Here is a 15139-nt window from a genome sequence, read left to right as displayed (position 1 = left end):
CCTAGAGCCGCTTCACAATCTAGCTTATTTAAAGGGCCAGTCCTTGCAAAAGAGATTTTTATTTATTTATTGATGGTGCCTGGAAGGCTGAGTCAGTCACTAGTGTCCTGTATGTTTTGGATATTCCAACCAGGAGATCTATTGCCAATCTAGTTCATAGCCTGAAGAAGTCCAACATGGAGAGTCAGACCCCTCCTAACAATGCCCTTAGGAACTTGAGTGCAATCAAAGTGGCAATCAGAACAGGAGCTTTTAAGCATAAAAAAAAAAAATGCTCAAAACCGCCTAAACGTGTGTTTATGTGCATTCGGACGTCAATAGATTCTAGTGGCCAGAATACATTTTTCATTCTGGCCAATAGAATGCATTCATGCAAAAATGCAGGTCGTTTTTTCTCCTGCTAAACTCCTGTAGGAGAAAAGGTGTTGAATACTTTCAATGGTCCCTTATGACTAGAAATGACCCAAATGCTCCTGGTAGCCAGATACTCTGTGGTGTAAGCTGTAGCTTACATGAAACGGCTAACAAAAGTATTCTCTTCAGTGGGGCTGTGGCTGCAGTGCAAGGGTTAATGGCACATTTTGGTCTAGGGCAGTGATGGCGAACCTTGGCACCCCAGATGTTTTGGAACTACATTTCCCATGATGCTCATGCACTCTGCTGTGTAGTTGAGCATCATGGGAAATGTAGTTCCAAAACATCTGGGGTGCCAAGGTTCGCCATCCCTGGTCTAGGGGCACAAAAACAAGATTTACTTACCCTTACCCAAGATTTACTTACTTACTCTGGACCATGGATGAGTGCCATCTCCTGAGGGAACGGAGGATCAGGAAAGTAAAACTGTTACTTCCCTCTCCTAGACAAAATAATTAGCCCTTGCAGTGTGGGCATAGCCCCACTGCAAAGGATCATTTTACATTTTCCTGGGTTTTAAACTGCTTTCTGAATAGTACCGCCATCTTCTGGAACACACACACAGGTCCCAGAATGCAGCGGGGGGGAGGAGGAGGGGCCAAACATGACGTAGATTGCCATGCGACCATCTTACCAGGAAGTGGGAGCGGATCCTTTGCTGTCAAAATAAGGTACCCCCCCCCAAAAAAAGTGCCAAATGTGGCAGTGGAGGGCGTGAACAAGCGGAGCTTCCCATTTTTGGGTGGAGCTCCGCTTTAAAAAAAGAGCACCAATGCTTACACTTTTTTTGTGTTTAGAGTTTAAAGCCGGTAATAAACCGCTGTTTTGTTTTTGTTTTTTTTTTAAATTTTTTTTTATAATCCTGTAAGGTAAAGCCATAATGTGCTAGTATACATCACATACTAGTGCATTATGTAAAACTTGCCTTAAAACAAAGCCCTCTAGCGGCACGCTGTCACCGCTTCCATTTCACCCAGTCTTCTTCGGGTTTTGCGGACTCTGGTTGTGTGAGTGGCCGGAGCCGGGATGGTGTCACACCTGCACGCGAGAGCCGTCATTCACAGCACAGGACTCTGATGGAACTGCACATTATGCTGTTCCTTCATAGCGCATGCGCCGGTGACATTACTGGCTGGATTAAATGTACATTTTTATGAACAGTTGTAAACTGTGCACGTTTAGGAGATATTTACTGTACCTATAGGTAAGCCTTACTTCCACTTTAAGCAATGGTGCAAGGTTTTGGGAACCTTGAGCTCAGAGTTCTAGATAAATTCAATTCTTTTCTATAGTGTACACCCGGGACTGGGGGCTCCCTGAGCACACATAGCAGGACCTGTACTTGCAGGCTCCTTCTGGTGACTGTACTAAAGAAATGGTGTTCGTTAACCACCTCCAATCCTGACCTTTTCTGCCACTTGTTGTTCACATGTAATAATCAGTATTTTTCTGTGTGTGTGTGTGTGTGTGTGTGTATGTATGTGTATATATATATATATATATATATATATATATATATATATATATATATATATATATATATATATATATATTTTTTTTTTTTTTTTTAATCAGAGGCCCTAGAGAATAGATTGGTGGGTTTTGCAATTTTTTATGTCACACAGTATTTGCAGTATTTTGCACAGCGGTTTTAAACACAATTTTTGGGGCAAAAATACACTTTTTTTATTTTGATGAAAAAAACACACTATATAAACCAATTTTTCGGTATAATATAAAAGATGATGTTACATTGAGTAAAAAGAAACCAAAGATGTCACGTCTTAACCACTTGCCGATCAGCCGCCGCAGTTTTACTGCGGCAGAATGGCACGGCTGGGCGAAACAACGTTATGCTATGTCGCTTCGCCCTGTGGCAACTAGGGGTGCGCGCCCCCGCTGCTCTCCCCCAGAGCGGGGGGATTTCAAAATTGACGCTCTTTTTTTTGTTTATAGCGCAAAAAATAAAAACCGCAGAGGTGATCAAATACCACCAAAAGAAAGCTCTATTTGTGGGAAAAAAAAGGATGTCAATTTTGTTTGGGTGCAACGTCGCACGACCGCGCAATTGTCAGTTAAAGCGACGCAGTGCCGAATCGCAAAAAGTGGTCTGGTCAGGAAGGGGGTAAAATCTTCCAGGGCTGAAGCAGTTAAAATTGCGCACGTCTGTGCAACGGCGACAAACAATGTAGATTTTACTATCCATAGGCGACGCTTTAAGGTTACCACTTTAGATTTAGAGGGGGTCTGATGCCCGTGATCTGACTTATGCGGTGACACCTCACATATGTGGGATGATCGCTGTTTGCGTGTGTGCAGGGACCGACGCGCACGTTCGCCATTGTGTGGGAGGTCAGGCAGGGCACTTTTTTTTTTTTTTTTTTAATTTAAACACTGCTACTTTAATGTATGTTATTTTTGAAATCACTTTTAGAGCCCTTTCACACTGAGCCACGCCGCTAGTTTTAGCGGCGCTTTACCGTCTTAGTGGCGTTTTTAATCTCCGCTAACGGCCGAAGAAAGGGTTAAATACGCCTAAAAAGCGCTGCTACCCATTCATTTCAATGGGCCACTGCCCCAAAGATGCTGCTTGCAGGACTTTTGCTAACGTCCTGCAAGCGCACTGCCCCAGTGTGAAAGCACTCGGGCACTCACACTGGGGCTGCAGGGGAGGCGTTTTTCAGGCGTTTTACAGGCGTTATTTTTTGCCCAAAAGAGCCTCAAAAATGCCTCAGTGTGAAAGGGGTCTTATTGCTATCACAAGGAATGTAAACATCCCATGTGACAGCATTAGGAGTGATAGGTACTCTTTAAGGAGAGATCTGGGGTCTATAAGATCTCAAATCCCTCCTCTGCACGTAAAAGCATTCAAAACACCAAGATCTGTGGTTTTGAATGCTTTAGATTTTTTAAAAATTGTGCCGATTGGTTTCTGAGTAAACAGGAAGTGATCTCATGTTATTGCTTCTGGTATATTCTTCTAAACAGCCGATTAAAGCTGATCACGGCTTTTCTTCACTGTCCAGCCAGCCGGTGGATACACCGGCTGTTCGCTTGGGTCTCCCAGTGGGACGGGAGAGGCCGAGAGAGCCGCTGCTTGTAATAAGTAAGCCACTCTGATTCCTATTACAAGAGAGCCGACCGCCAGCTCTAAAAAAAAAAATAACAGGGTGGTGTTTACATCATCCAGGTACAACCACCGAAAGTCCAGCAATGTACGGGTACGTCGCTGGACAGGAATTGGTAAAGGAGAAATATGCGCAAAGCTCTTTTGGCTATATCTCTCCTATGGATCACAGAAGTACACTTAGTTCTACACTCACGTGACCCATATTAAGCCAACAGCAGGCTTTAGCTGGTCCAGGGTCTGCAGGGATCCTGACAATAATGTCAGGATGCGCCCAGATGCCTGACCAGCAGCTGGCTCAGCCTTTCTGCACACCGCTGAGTGGCTGTGCCAGTCGCTCCCCTCCCATCCACAGCCTGGTGCTCCAGTGAGCACTTGAGGAGCAGAGAGCGGTGACTTACAGACGCCAGAGTGGACCGGAGAACTGAACGATCAGCAGTCTTTGATTTGCTCAGTTCTCAATGTAGAGCCTGTGGGGGACAGCTGCAGCATCAGATCGATGCTGCAGCTATCTAGGTGAGAATGTGTTTGTTTTTGTTTTTTTTGTTTTTTTTATTTCCTTACTTCTGTTTTAAGTTTTCTTAGTATCCATCATATCCACCTGTCTGAAATCCCATATATTCCAGTGCTCACATTTTCTGAACCTGTGGAGAATGCAGACTAGTGTGTTCACTGGTACAAGCTGCCCTGCCTTCTCTCTCAGCTCACTTTATTGAGGACTTTGTATGATCATCTGACAAGAGGTTGCATTCCCATAGTATAGAATCTGCGTCATTCCACTTTAACAAATGATATGAAACAAATTAAAGGTAAATGTAGAGGACTTGAGTACAGTTGCAGTGTTTCTTTGCTAGCGTTATCCACCCACAGATTGAGTTGACTTGCCTGGAGTTACTCAGTACTTGGCACGCATTGCTAAATGACAGTGCATGTGTCTAGCAGTAATTTTGCCTTTATTTCATGATGCCTAATTCTGCAAAATCCCTCTTTACAGAGCCTTAAAGCTTGGATACCTCACACAAGACATGATTGATGATTATGAACCAGCATTAATGTTTACAATCCCTCGACTAGCCATTGTGTGGTAAGTATGGATGATTCAAAAAATATATGTTGCACGTCATTATTTATTTATTTTATAACTTTAAAGCCCTACTCCATGTTTACTTTCACTTTTAAAGAGTTTGTTTGGGCCACGCTGATAGCTGTCAGCCCTGTATAATCGGCATTTATTAGCTACCTGCAGTATTCAGCACTGTGTGCCGCCAGCGGTACGTGAACTCCTCATCTGCGGCCGGAGCAAAATCAAGTCAGACTGAGCACTGCTCAGCCATTCACAGGAAGCTTTGTATTTTATCGATGAATACATGGCTCCCTCTGCTTGGCTGAAGTAGAGATTGTGACCTCATTAGCCTGCCTTTCTAGCTCGGCTAATCAGAGGAAGCCTGGTATTAATTGAGAAAAATACAAGGCTTCCTGTGAATAGCTGAACCTGAGGAGCAGCAATTAGTAAAATAATGAATTATGTTATCTCCAACTGAAACTGCAGTTTACAGAACTACATTATTATTATTATTATTATTATTATTATTATTATACAGGATTTGTGTAGCAGTTTAAGCAGCACTTTACACTATAAGGGGGGACAGTACAATTACAATACAGATGGAATTAGGAGGGCCCTGCTCATGAAGCTTACAATCTAAAGGGAGGGGGAGGTGTTACAAAAGGTAATATCTGCAGGGGATTATCTGATGGAGGTGACGTGGCTACAGTTCTTAGGTGGAGGTGGCGTAGGCTTCCCTGAATAAGTGAGTTTTCAGGGATCGCCTAAAGACGGACAGGGTAGGGGCTAACCAGACATACTTGACAGGGAGTTCCAGAGGATGGGAGAGGCTCTGGAGAAGTTCTGGAGGTGATCATGGGAGGAGGTAACAAGGGAGCTAGAGAGCAGGAGGTCTTGGGAGGAGCGGAGAGGACAATTTGGGTGATATCTGCAGATAAGGTTGGTGATGTAGCTGGGGGTGCTGTTGTGGATGGCCTTGTATATTGTGGTTAGTAGGAGAAGCCAGTGAAGGGATTGGCACAGAGGAGCAGCAGTAAGGTGTATAGGTCTAGCAGCAGCCTTCGTAGTAGACTGAAGGGGGGATAGCCTGTGTAAAGGTAGGCCAGTGAGTTGCAGTAGTCAAGGCGAGAAATAACAAAGGAGTGAATAAGTTGTTTTGTGGTGTTGTTAGGAAGGGGCGAATTCTGGAAGCATTGCGGAGGTTAAGGCGGCAAGATGTAGCCAGTGATTGGATATGGACGGTGTAGGAGAGGTCAGAGTCTAGGATTACACCCAGCAGCTTGGCGTGCGTGGAGGGACCAGTGGTTGTGCCGTTGATCTCAATGATCTCAATATAGCATGGAGATCTCAGATGGAGGTTTTAGTTAGACAAAACCAGCTATCTTACTGGCTTCAACTGCTTTTTTGTCTTTTTAGATAACTCATAGTGCGTTGGGATTCTTTTTTTTTTTAATGTAAAACAAAGACTGTATACATATAATAAACCACAATAACCGTTGACCCCAAACCATTACAATTTCCTATTAAAATAATCTGCATAAACCTAAAAGTTCTAATCATAATGATATATTAAATTGTTTTTTTTTTTTTTGTCTGTTATGTTTTCTTTACAGTGGGCTCGTTGTTTACTCTGAAGGACCTCTAAACCTTGACCGCAAACCAGAAGACATGTCAGAACTCTTTCGGCCTTTCCACACATTGCTAAGAAAAATCAGGCAAGTTTATAGTTCTGGATGTCTCTCCAGTTAGCCAACGAAGCTAAGTTCACCTTTATGGAAAAAATAATAAATGCACATATTTCTGCAGTTAAAAAAAAGATGCATTTATTATTTTTTCTCATGGAGGCCAGCAAAGCATTACACCCGTGATCAATATTAGGGTCTTGTGGAGACTTAATCCAGCTTTCTGCCTGTACATCTGTATATGGCTTTCTGTTAGTTCACTGACACTTCCTCCAGCTCTCTAAGAGGGCACTCTTCAAGAACTACAAGCTGTCTGCCACGGTGGAAGATGAGACTTGTAGTTTCTTCTTCACAGATGGGGGTTGATTTACTAAAACTGGAGAGTGCAAAGTCTGGTACAGCTGTACATGGTAGCCAAGTGGCCTGTAACTTCAGCTTTTTCAATTAGTCGTTCTAAAGCCTTGAGGTTTTTCACCTTAATGCATTAAGGTGAAAAACCTTCTATACTGTAGCTGCCCGACCCCCCACCACCACCTCCTTACCTTAACTCATCCGATTTAGCGATGTGCACAATCGCAGCAGATCCCGCCACTGTCTCTCTCCTTAGTGGACAGATTGATAGGAGGGGGCGCAATTTGCGCCCGCTGTTGTCAATCAAATCCGGTGACATGGGAGAGGGGGGGGGGGACGCAGCTGCAGGACTCAGAAGCGAGCATGCATGGGTGCCCCCCAGGGAAAACTGCTTTCCCTGGGGGCATTGGATGAAGAGGAGGGACCTGGGGTGCCAGCCGAGTCCCTCTGCAGCAGTGGAAAATGGAACTTGTAGTCTTCCAGTTCACAGATCCTAAATTCAAAATCAAACAGATTTGAGCAGGGAGAAGCACCCCCAGATTTCAGGTGAATGGGGACAGGGGGTGGAGGTTGGAGAATGCTATCATGCTTCATGTTAAATAGTATGAAAGTTGGACTATGCTTTTCACTTTTACCTAAAATGATTCTTTAATTTAGTCTCTAACTTCATTCTAAACTTTAATTTTCCATGTGGGCATTATTTTAATAGTAATTCACATCTTGATGGAATGGCCTCCCAAGATAGTTTCTGAAGGTCTCTTCTCGAATAGTTAAATAGAATATTAAGCCACAGTGCTGTCTCTTAATAATGATATGCTGTTTTTGATTACTTGTGTGATGTTACAATAATACCTGGGGATTAAGTCAAATTAATTCAGTCTTCTGCATCCTGAAAGTACTGGTGTTGTCTAATTGGAGCTAATTTTCTACACAGCAACCCTGCACACTAATTAGTGACTGTCAGAATATTAATAGTCGCACATCGCTCCTTCACTCCGGCTCCAAACTCGCACTGCAGGCAGTCAATTGGAATATGGCGCGCTGTGCTCATTGTGGATAATGGCGCGCTGTGCATTAGGGCAGCCGCTTTTTTACATTTATTGTTTAGTGTGTATATTATTTAGGTTAATTTCCTTCACCCATATTGGCTAATGGTTCCCAAATGTAGTCATCAAGGCAGCAGGTCTGTCTTTCAGAATTATGGGTGTTTTCAAAGCTGTGTTGATTGATTCCAATGTACAAGAGAAACACACTTATTTCACTGTGAGTCGTGGGCATCAAGGTACTATTGACTGGGGGATTTGTTGGCTCCTAGAGCAAAGGGGTCTGGTAAGAGGAGCGTGGTGTGAATGCGGGACAAAGCAGAGAAGCCAAGAAAACTGTAACAGACTCTGGCACTGATAATTGTTGGAGCAGATGGTTTTTAATGGGAGACCATAGTGTTGTAAAGGCCCAAGGTTTTTTACCTTCATGCATTGTATGCATGAAGGTAAAAAAACATCTGTGTGCAGCAGCACCCCCAGCCCCTCCTAAAACTTACCTGAGCCAAATCTTGATCCAGCGATGTGCACGAGAGCCTTGGCTTTCCCAGTTCTCTCCCTCCTCATTGGCTGAGACAGCAGCCGTAGCCATTGGATCCCGCTACTGTCAATCACAGCCATTGAGGAGAGAGCGAGGATGGGGCTGAGCTGCACTCCATGTGTGAATGGACACAGAGCAGTGGCTTGGAAGCCCCTATAGCAAGTTGCTTGCTATAGGGGCACTAGGCAGGAGGCTGGGGCCAGGTGCATCGGCAGGGAACACGAGAAGAGGAGAATCAGGGCTGCTCTGTGCAAAACTATTGCACAGAGCAGGTAAGTTTAGCATATTTAGTCTTAAAAAAAAAAAAAAACAGGGGAAAGCCTACCTGACTTAATAATCTGAGACTCCACTAATACCACAAAAGCACAGATATTAAAGTGGTTCTAAAGGCAAAACATTTGTTGTTACCTTAATGCAATCAAGTCCCAGTTTTTGCATGTCCCCTCACCTCATTAAATACCGTATTTATCAGCGTATAACACGCACAGGCATTTAACACGCACATTCATTTTAAGAGGGAAGTTTCAGGGGAAAAAAAAAATTTTTTTAAATAAGGAACTTTGAAGCAAAATAAGGGTCAGTGCCCATCTGCAGTCTACCATTGCCACCAATGCAGCCCCATCAATGCCCATCTGCAGTCTCACAAGTGCCATCAATGCGACCTCATCAGTCCACATCAATGCAGCAGCCTCACCATTGCCATCAGTGCAGCCTGATCGATGCCCATTTGCAGCCTAGAGGGGACAGGGAGGGGGGCGGGATGAGTGCCGAAAGATTATATACAGTGAGAATCTCCTATGATAGACAGAACTGTGGTCCAATGGCGGCCCAGGAGACGGGACTTCCTATTACAGAGGCCGGCAAGTAAATAGGAGATTCTCACTGTGTGTAATCTGATGGCTCTCATCCCACCCCCCTCCCTGTCCCCTCTGAGGCATCTAAAATTGAAGTATTGGCGTATAACACGCACGTGCTATTTGCACCCAATTTTTTGGGTGAAAAAGTGAGTGTTATACGCCAATAAATACAGTACTTAGTCCTCATTCAATCCAGCGCTTTGCCTGTATGCAGTGGCTCTCTCCTCCCTCTCTGCTCTCACAGGACACAAGGACACTAAAGTGAGCGAAGTGCAGGTGGGTGGGGCTGAGCCGTGCTGTGTGTGTCTATGGATGCACACAGCCTGGCTCCTCAGCGAGCCTGCATGTTTGCCCCATAACACACAGCTTTGCACATGCAGGGAAGGAGGAGTGGAGTGTGCCAGCAGGGGACCCCAGAAGAGGAGGTAAGGGACTGCTCTGTGCGATACTTGCACAGAGCAGGTAAGTATACCATGGTTATTATTTTAGGTAAAAAAAAAAAAAAACTTTAGGTCCACTTTAAAAACAAAAAGGGAGTAGTGTCAAAATTCAAGTCCCTTTACAAAAGTGAACAAAAATAGGTGTTTGCAGAGTTTCTTATTTAGAATAGATTAGGTAAAAACTTATATACAGCTAGAGCCTTTTGCTAAACCTGATAGAATAAACCCATTTACGTTCATTACATATAGTTCCAGGTGAGGCAGGGTACTGCTTTTCTTCCTTGACCGCTTTTAACCTTCCTGTCTCCTCTCTGTTGTTCCTGGTTTATTAAGCTCATGGATGGCTGTTTTTTTTATTTTTCTCATTTGGGAGGTTACAAATGAGAAGCACAAAGTATCATTTCATGGTCCCAGTCATTGGCAGCACTGAGGTGATATCCCCCCTTCTTTGAAATCTCCTTAGATTGTTGCCGAGGTTCTCATTGCTGTAGCCGGTTTGGGTTTTGTAGAAGCTCTGTTATTGAGATGATTTTAGATTTTTCTTCATAAAGCGTTTTCCTGAAACGACCTTCCTGATTGTTCCAGTGGAGCTATAATCATTAGTGTGTGTTATTAGTATTCAGTTTGTTTGCTGTGTGTGACTACTGAAGCATGCCAATGTGTTTATCGAGCATTATGGGCATGCTCTCCAAATAATTTTCAATCAGTGACGTCACCTTTTTGGTGGTATTAATTTCTTTTTAGGAGTAACGATTGAATGGGGCCTGAACACAGTAAATATGCATGATTTAAAGGGCAAATGTAGATTGCTTTAACTATAGTGTTCAATATAGTGTTATGTTTTCGCCATCATGCTGATCGATTGGCTTCAATACTTTGTCACTTACCCTGGAATAAGTTTGAAGTTTAGAGATGTGTCCTCAGTACATGTTTGTGTCCGGGGACTGTGAAGGCATTGAAGCCAAGGACAGCCAGGCAATTAGAATGTTCAGATCAGCAGCAGCGCTCTTTCTGGTGCTTTCAGTTATTTCTCTTGGCACAAGATTCTTTCAAGTGCCCTCAGTTTTGGACCATAAATGTTTCATATTTATTCTTGTTCCCTTTGTATTTCAGATGCATGTCCCCTAACGACAGCTTTTCTTTTTCTATAAAACCTGCCAAATTGTCCTCAAGTTAATTCTAGAGTGGCATATATTTTGAGAGACGTGCGCATTTGTGAAATGGTGCTGCTTGGTCTCATAGCTCTTCCTTTATTCCAGTGTTTTGCTTACTGTAGATAGTGAATGTTTTTTTTGATGCATTAACATATGTCAGGCATTTTCAAATGCCAATGAGACATTTGGAGATGTAGCTACTTGTGCAATTGTAGCACCTTTTGTAGCGGCGCTCGTTTATTGCTTTTGCTAAGAGAACATCTGCAGAAATAGAGCTGAAAAACATAATTTTCTCAGAGTGATTTATTTACTGTATCTCACAAAAATAAGCCTGTTAAGAGTAGTTCCATCCAGAAGTAAGGAAGGATCTTTAACCATTAATGCATAGATCACCAGGCCAAATGCAAGAGCATCAACATGCACTGGTTAACGTGACAGTAACTTTGTGTCTAATTTGCATATCTAATTTGCATATCTAATTTTTATATAATAAAAGCTTTAATTTGGAACACTACTTTAAAGTGTTACTAAACCCATAACAGTAAAAGCAGAGTCTCTCTCTCTCTCTCTCTCTCTCTCTCTCTCTCTCTCTCTCTCTCTCTCTCTCTCTCTCTCTCTCTCTCTCTCTCTCTCTCTCTCTCTCTCTCTATATATATATATATATATATATATATATATATATATACAGAAAAGCATGCTGGTTATGGAACCTAAGGGGTTAAGTCATTGTGTAACAAGGCTGTTTGATCCTGTTTTCTCTGATCCTCCCCTTCTTTTACTGTCCCCAATCCATCTGCTGATAGAACGGAACCCCAGGAGGCACTCTGCACATGCTTGGTTTCGCCGCCGAACCATATCGGCCGAAAACTGTGTTTTCGGCATGCGGCCGAAAGAAGAAAAGGTGCCAATAATGGAGCCGAAAAAGAGGCGGGGTCTGCCCATTTTGGGAGTGATATCCTGGCGCGCCCCAGTCCTCCCCTCCCTCCTTTTCCCCTCCGTCCTTCACCCCTCTCTCCTTCTCCCCTCTGTCCTTCACCCCTCTCTCCTTCTCCCCTCCCTCCTCCTCCTCCTTGCAGAGCCGAAATTTCAGTGTGTCACGGAGCTTGGGAGGTTGCATGTGATCAGCACAGGTATTATTACTGTAGTTGTAGAAGAAAATTATTAAACAGATGAGATAGTTTTCACATGATAGTAAACCACTCTGGTTCCTGATTCTTGAAGCAATATTCATATCAATCATTAAGAGCCAATTTACACTGGTCCTCAGTCAAACCGCAGAACAAATGGAGTGATTCAGCGCTCCAGCCGCTCTGTGTTGCCAGCTGGCTAGGGGGCAGTGCGGTGCACAATTCAACGCACTGCACCATGCCTTTTTTTTTTTTTTTTTTTGTACAAGCTTTATTTGAAGTGTACAGAATGTACACTTCATTCACTGCAATGTTGGACGGCGCAATGCGCTGCCTGGCATTGCAGTGCGATTTGGGCTGGCATGCTGCGATAAAATGCAGCATGTCTGCATTTTTATGTGAGTGTATGTTTTGGAAAACTGCAGTTAGGTTGCCAGGATGTCCAAGAATGACCCTCCCCCAAAGTGCACATGACAAGGATCACAAAACAGGAGATTCCAGGCCCAAAAATAAATATTTTTTTACTAACATATGGATGATCACAGAGCACAGTCTTCACCTGTGTAGGCTCCAGAACCTTGTAGGATGCAGGGGCCGGGGTGGTAAGCACCCCAGAGGGAAGACACCACACATACAGTGGTTGGATTTTTAGTTCTTGGAGTTGTACTGTCAAACACATTCCAATATACAGTAACAGAGTCTATGCAGCGACTCAGACTGGCAGCAACACTCGCTGAAGGCAACACAGTACTCGCAGGGAGCATTGCACAGAGATACGGGAAGCACCTGTAGCAGGGGGAGGCAGTTAGCAAGGTGCAGCTAAGCACTAGTAGCAGAAAGGTTCCCCTAAGGGGCTATAGTGACTAGGGTTGCACCGATACCAATACTGGATTCAGTGTCGATACTGAGCATTTACACGAGTACTTGTACTCGTGCAAATGTTCCGATGCCTTGTACTTATACTTGTGCGATGTTGTCCTCTGGCTCCCCGGGTCCTCCGTGTTGTCCTCTAGCTCCCCGGGTCCTCCGTGTTGTCCTCTGGCTTCCTGGGTCCTCCGTGTTGTCTTCTGGCTCCCCGGGTGCTCCGTGTTGTCTTCTGGCTCCCCGAGTCCTCCGTGTTGTCTTCTGGCTCCCCGAGTCCTCCGTGTTGTCTTCTGGCTCCCCGAGTCCTCCGTGTTGTCTTCTGGCTCCCCGGATCCTCCGTGTTGTCCTCTGGCTCCTCCGGTCCTCTGTGTTGTCCTCTGGCTCACCCGGTCCTCCGTGTTGTCTTCTGGCTCCCCCGGTCCTCCGTGTTGTCCTCTGGCTCCCCCGGTCCTCCGTGTTGTCCTCTGGCTCCCCCGGTCCTCTGTGTTGTCCTCTGGCTCCCCCGGTCCTCTGTGTTGTCCTCTGGCTCCCCCGGTCCTCCGTGTTGTCCTCTGGCTCCCCCGGTCCTCCGTGTTGTCCTCTGGCTCCCCCGGTCCTCCGTGTTGTCCTCTGGCTCCCCCGGGCCTCCGTGTTGTCCTCTGGCTCCCCCGGTCCTCCGTGTTGTCCTCTGGCTCCCCGGGTCCTCCGTGTTGTCCTCTGGCTCCCCGGGTCCTCCGTGTTGTCCTCTGGCTCCCCGGGTCCTCCGTGTTGTCCTCTGGCTCCCCGGGTCCTCCGTGTTGTCCTCTGGCTCCCCGGGTCCTCCGTGTTGTCCTCTGGCTCCCCGGGTCCTCCGTGTTGTCCTCTGGCTCCCCGGGTCCTCCGTGTTGTCCTCTGGTCCCCCGGTCCTCCGTGTCCTCCTCTGGCTCCCCGGGTCCTCCGTGTCCTTCTCTGGCTCCCCGGGTCCTCCTCTCGCCCCGCTCCGCCTCCCCTCTCGTCCCAGATCTGTTAGGATGGAGAGTGGAGAAAGGAGCCGGTCCCCGGGTCCTCCGTGTTGTCCTCTGGCTCCCCGGGTCCTCCGTGTTGTCCTCTGGCTCCCCGGGCCCTCCGTGTCCTCCGCGTCCTCCTCTGGCTCCCCGGGCCCTCCTTGTCCTCCTCGTCCTCCTCTGGCTCCCCGTGTCCTCCTCGTCCTCCTCTGGCTCCCCGGGTCCTCCTCGTCCTCCTCTGGCTCCCCGGGTCCTCCGTGTCCTCCTCTGGCTCCCCGGGTCCTCCGTGTCCTCCTCTGGCTCCCCGGGTCCTCCGTGTCCTCCTCTGGCTCCCCGGGTCCTCCGTGTCCTCCTCTGGCTCCCCGGGTCCTCCGTGTCCTCCTCTGGCTCCCTGGGTCCTCCGTGTCCTCCTCTGGCTCCCCGGGTCCTCCGTGTCCTCCTCTGGCTCCCCGGGTCCTCCGTGTCCTCCTCTGGCTCCCCGGGTCCTCCGTGTCCTCCTCTGGCTCCCCGGGTTCTCCGTGTCCTCCTCTGGCTCCCGGGTCCCTCCGTGTCGTCCTCTGGCTCCCGGATCCCTCCGTGTCGTCCTCTGGCTCCCCGGGTCCCTCTGTGTCATCCTCTGGCTCCCCAGGTCCCTCTGGCCCCCCTCCGGCTTCCCTCTCTTCCCAGATCTGTCAGGATGGAGAGCGGAGAAAGGAGCCAGTAAATATGTTGTTTACCGGCTCCTTCCTTTTCTGAATGAGCAGAGTCACTGATCGCTGACTTTGTCCATTCATACTGAGCATTGTAAACTGTGTTTACGATGCTTCAGTTTATGAATGTAAAGGAGCCGCTGTCTCCTGTCCATTCATCTTCAATGCTGAAGCTGCTGTGAAAAGGGACTGGGGAATCTGTGTCCTCAGTCCCTTTCTCTGTCTCAAAGGGGAGATGGCAGGGGTCTGTTTAGAACTCTGATATCTCACCAAAGCCACCCCCAACAGGGCTGATAAAAAAAATTAAAAAAAATGAAAGAATTGTAAGTAATAAGTATTTAAAGGTTAAATTGTAAAATTAATTAAAAAACACAGACTAGCCACACGCAAAATTGCGTGCCAACTGCATTGAGCCCGTGCTTTTATAAGCACTGCCCTCATTAAATATGGCCAACAGGGTCATCCGGGTAACAGTGTCCAATGGGACAGGAGCCCAACCGATGACATGTACGGAGACCTAAGAGGAATGTGCATTCCTCCTGTCCTCCATTCCCCCTGAGTACACCTGCATACAATTTGAGGGTACAATAATAGTGTGTTGGACATTTTTTATAACGCGTCTGATTGACGTCCCCTCTGTGGCTGGTGGACAAAAGCCTGCTTCCATAAATGTGAGGTTTGTATTCAAAATTAGATGAACTGGTTTATGGTGAAGAAGAAGTAAATGCTGCAAATAACCATTCCTGCAAACTGAGTTGAATTCAACCATTGCATAACTTAGACCAGTTTGGCTGATGGATAGATTATTTTAAATATGACAGTTCC

The 15139-nt window shown here is 46.1% G+C and overlaps 1 protein-coding gene across 4 annotated transcripts in view; it reads left to right on the top strand.

The window, feature by feature from the left end:
* Positions 1 to 15139, top strand: part of ZFYVE28 (zinc finger FYVE-type containing 28) — a 331742-nt gene that overhangs the window by 199098 nt on the left and 117505 nt on the right. For all 4 annotated transcript variants that reach the window (XM_073610911.1, XM_073610909.1, XM_073610908.1 and 1 more), the window contains exons 6-7: positions 4536 to 4625; positions 6221 to 6322. In XM_073610911.1, coding sequence (XP_073467012.1) covers positions 4536 to 4625; positions 6221 to 6322 — 192 coding nt within the window. The remainder of the gene's footprint in view (positions 1 to 4535; positions 4626 to 6220; positions 6323 to 15139) is intronic.

The sequence above is a fragment of the Aquarana catesbeiana genome, linkage group LG01, assembly GCF_042186555.1.
Source record: "Aquarana catesbeiana isolate 2022-GZ linkage group LG01, ASM4218655v1, whole genome shotgun sequence".
Lineage (NCBI taxonomy): Eukaryota > Metazoa > Chordata > Amphibia > Anura > Ranidae > Aquarana > Aquarana catesbeiana.
The sequence above is the reverse complement of the archived record's forward strand: the minus strand, read 5'-3'. Positions and strand labels throughout refer to the sequence as shown.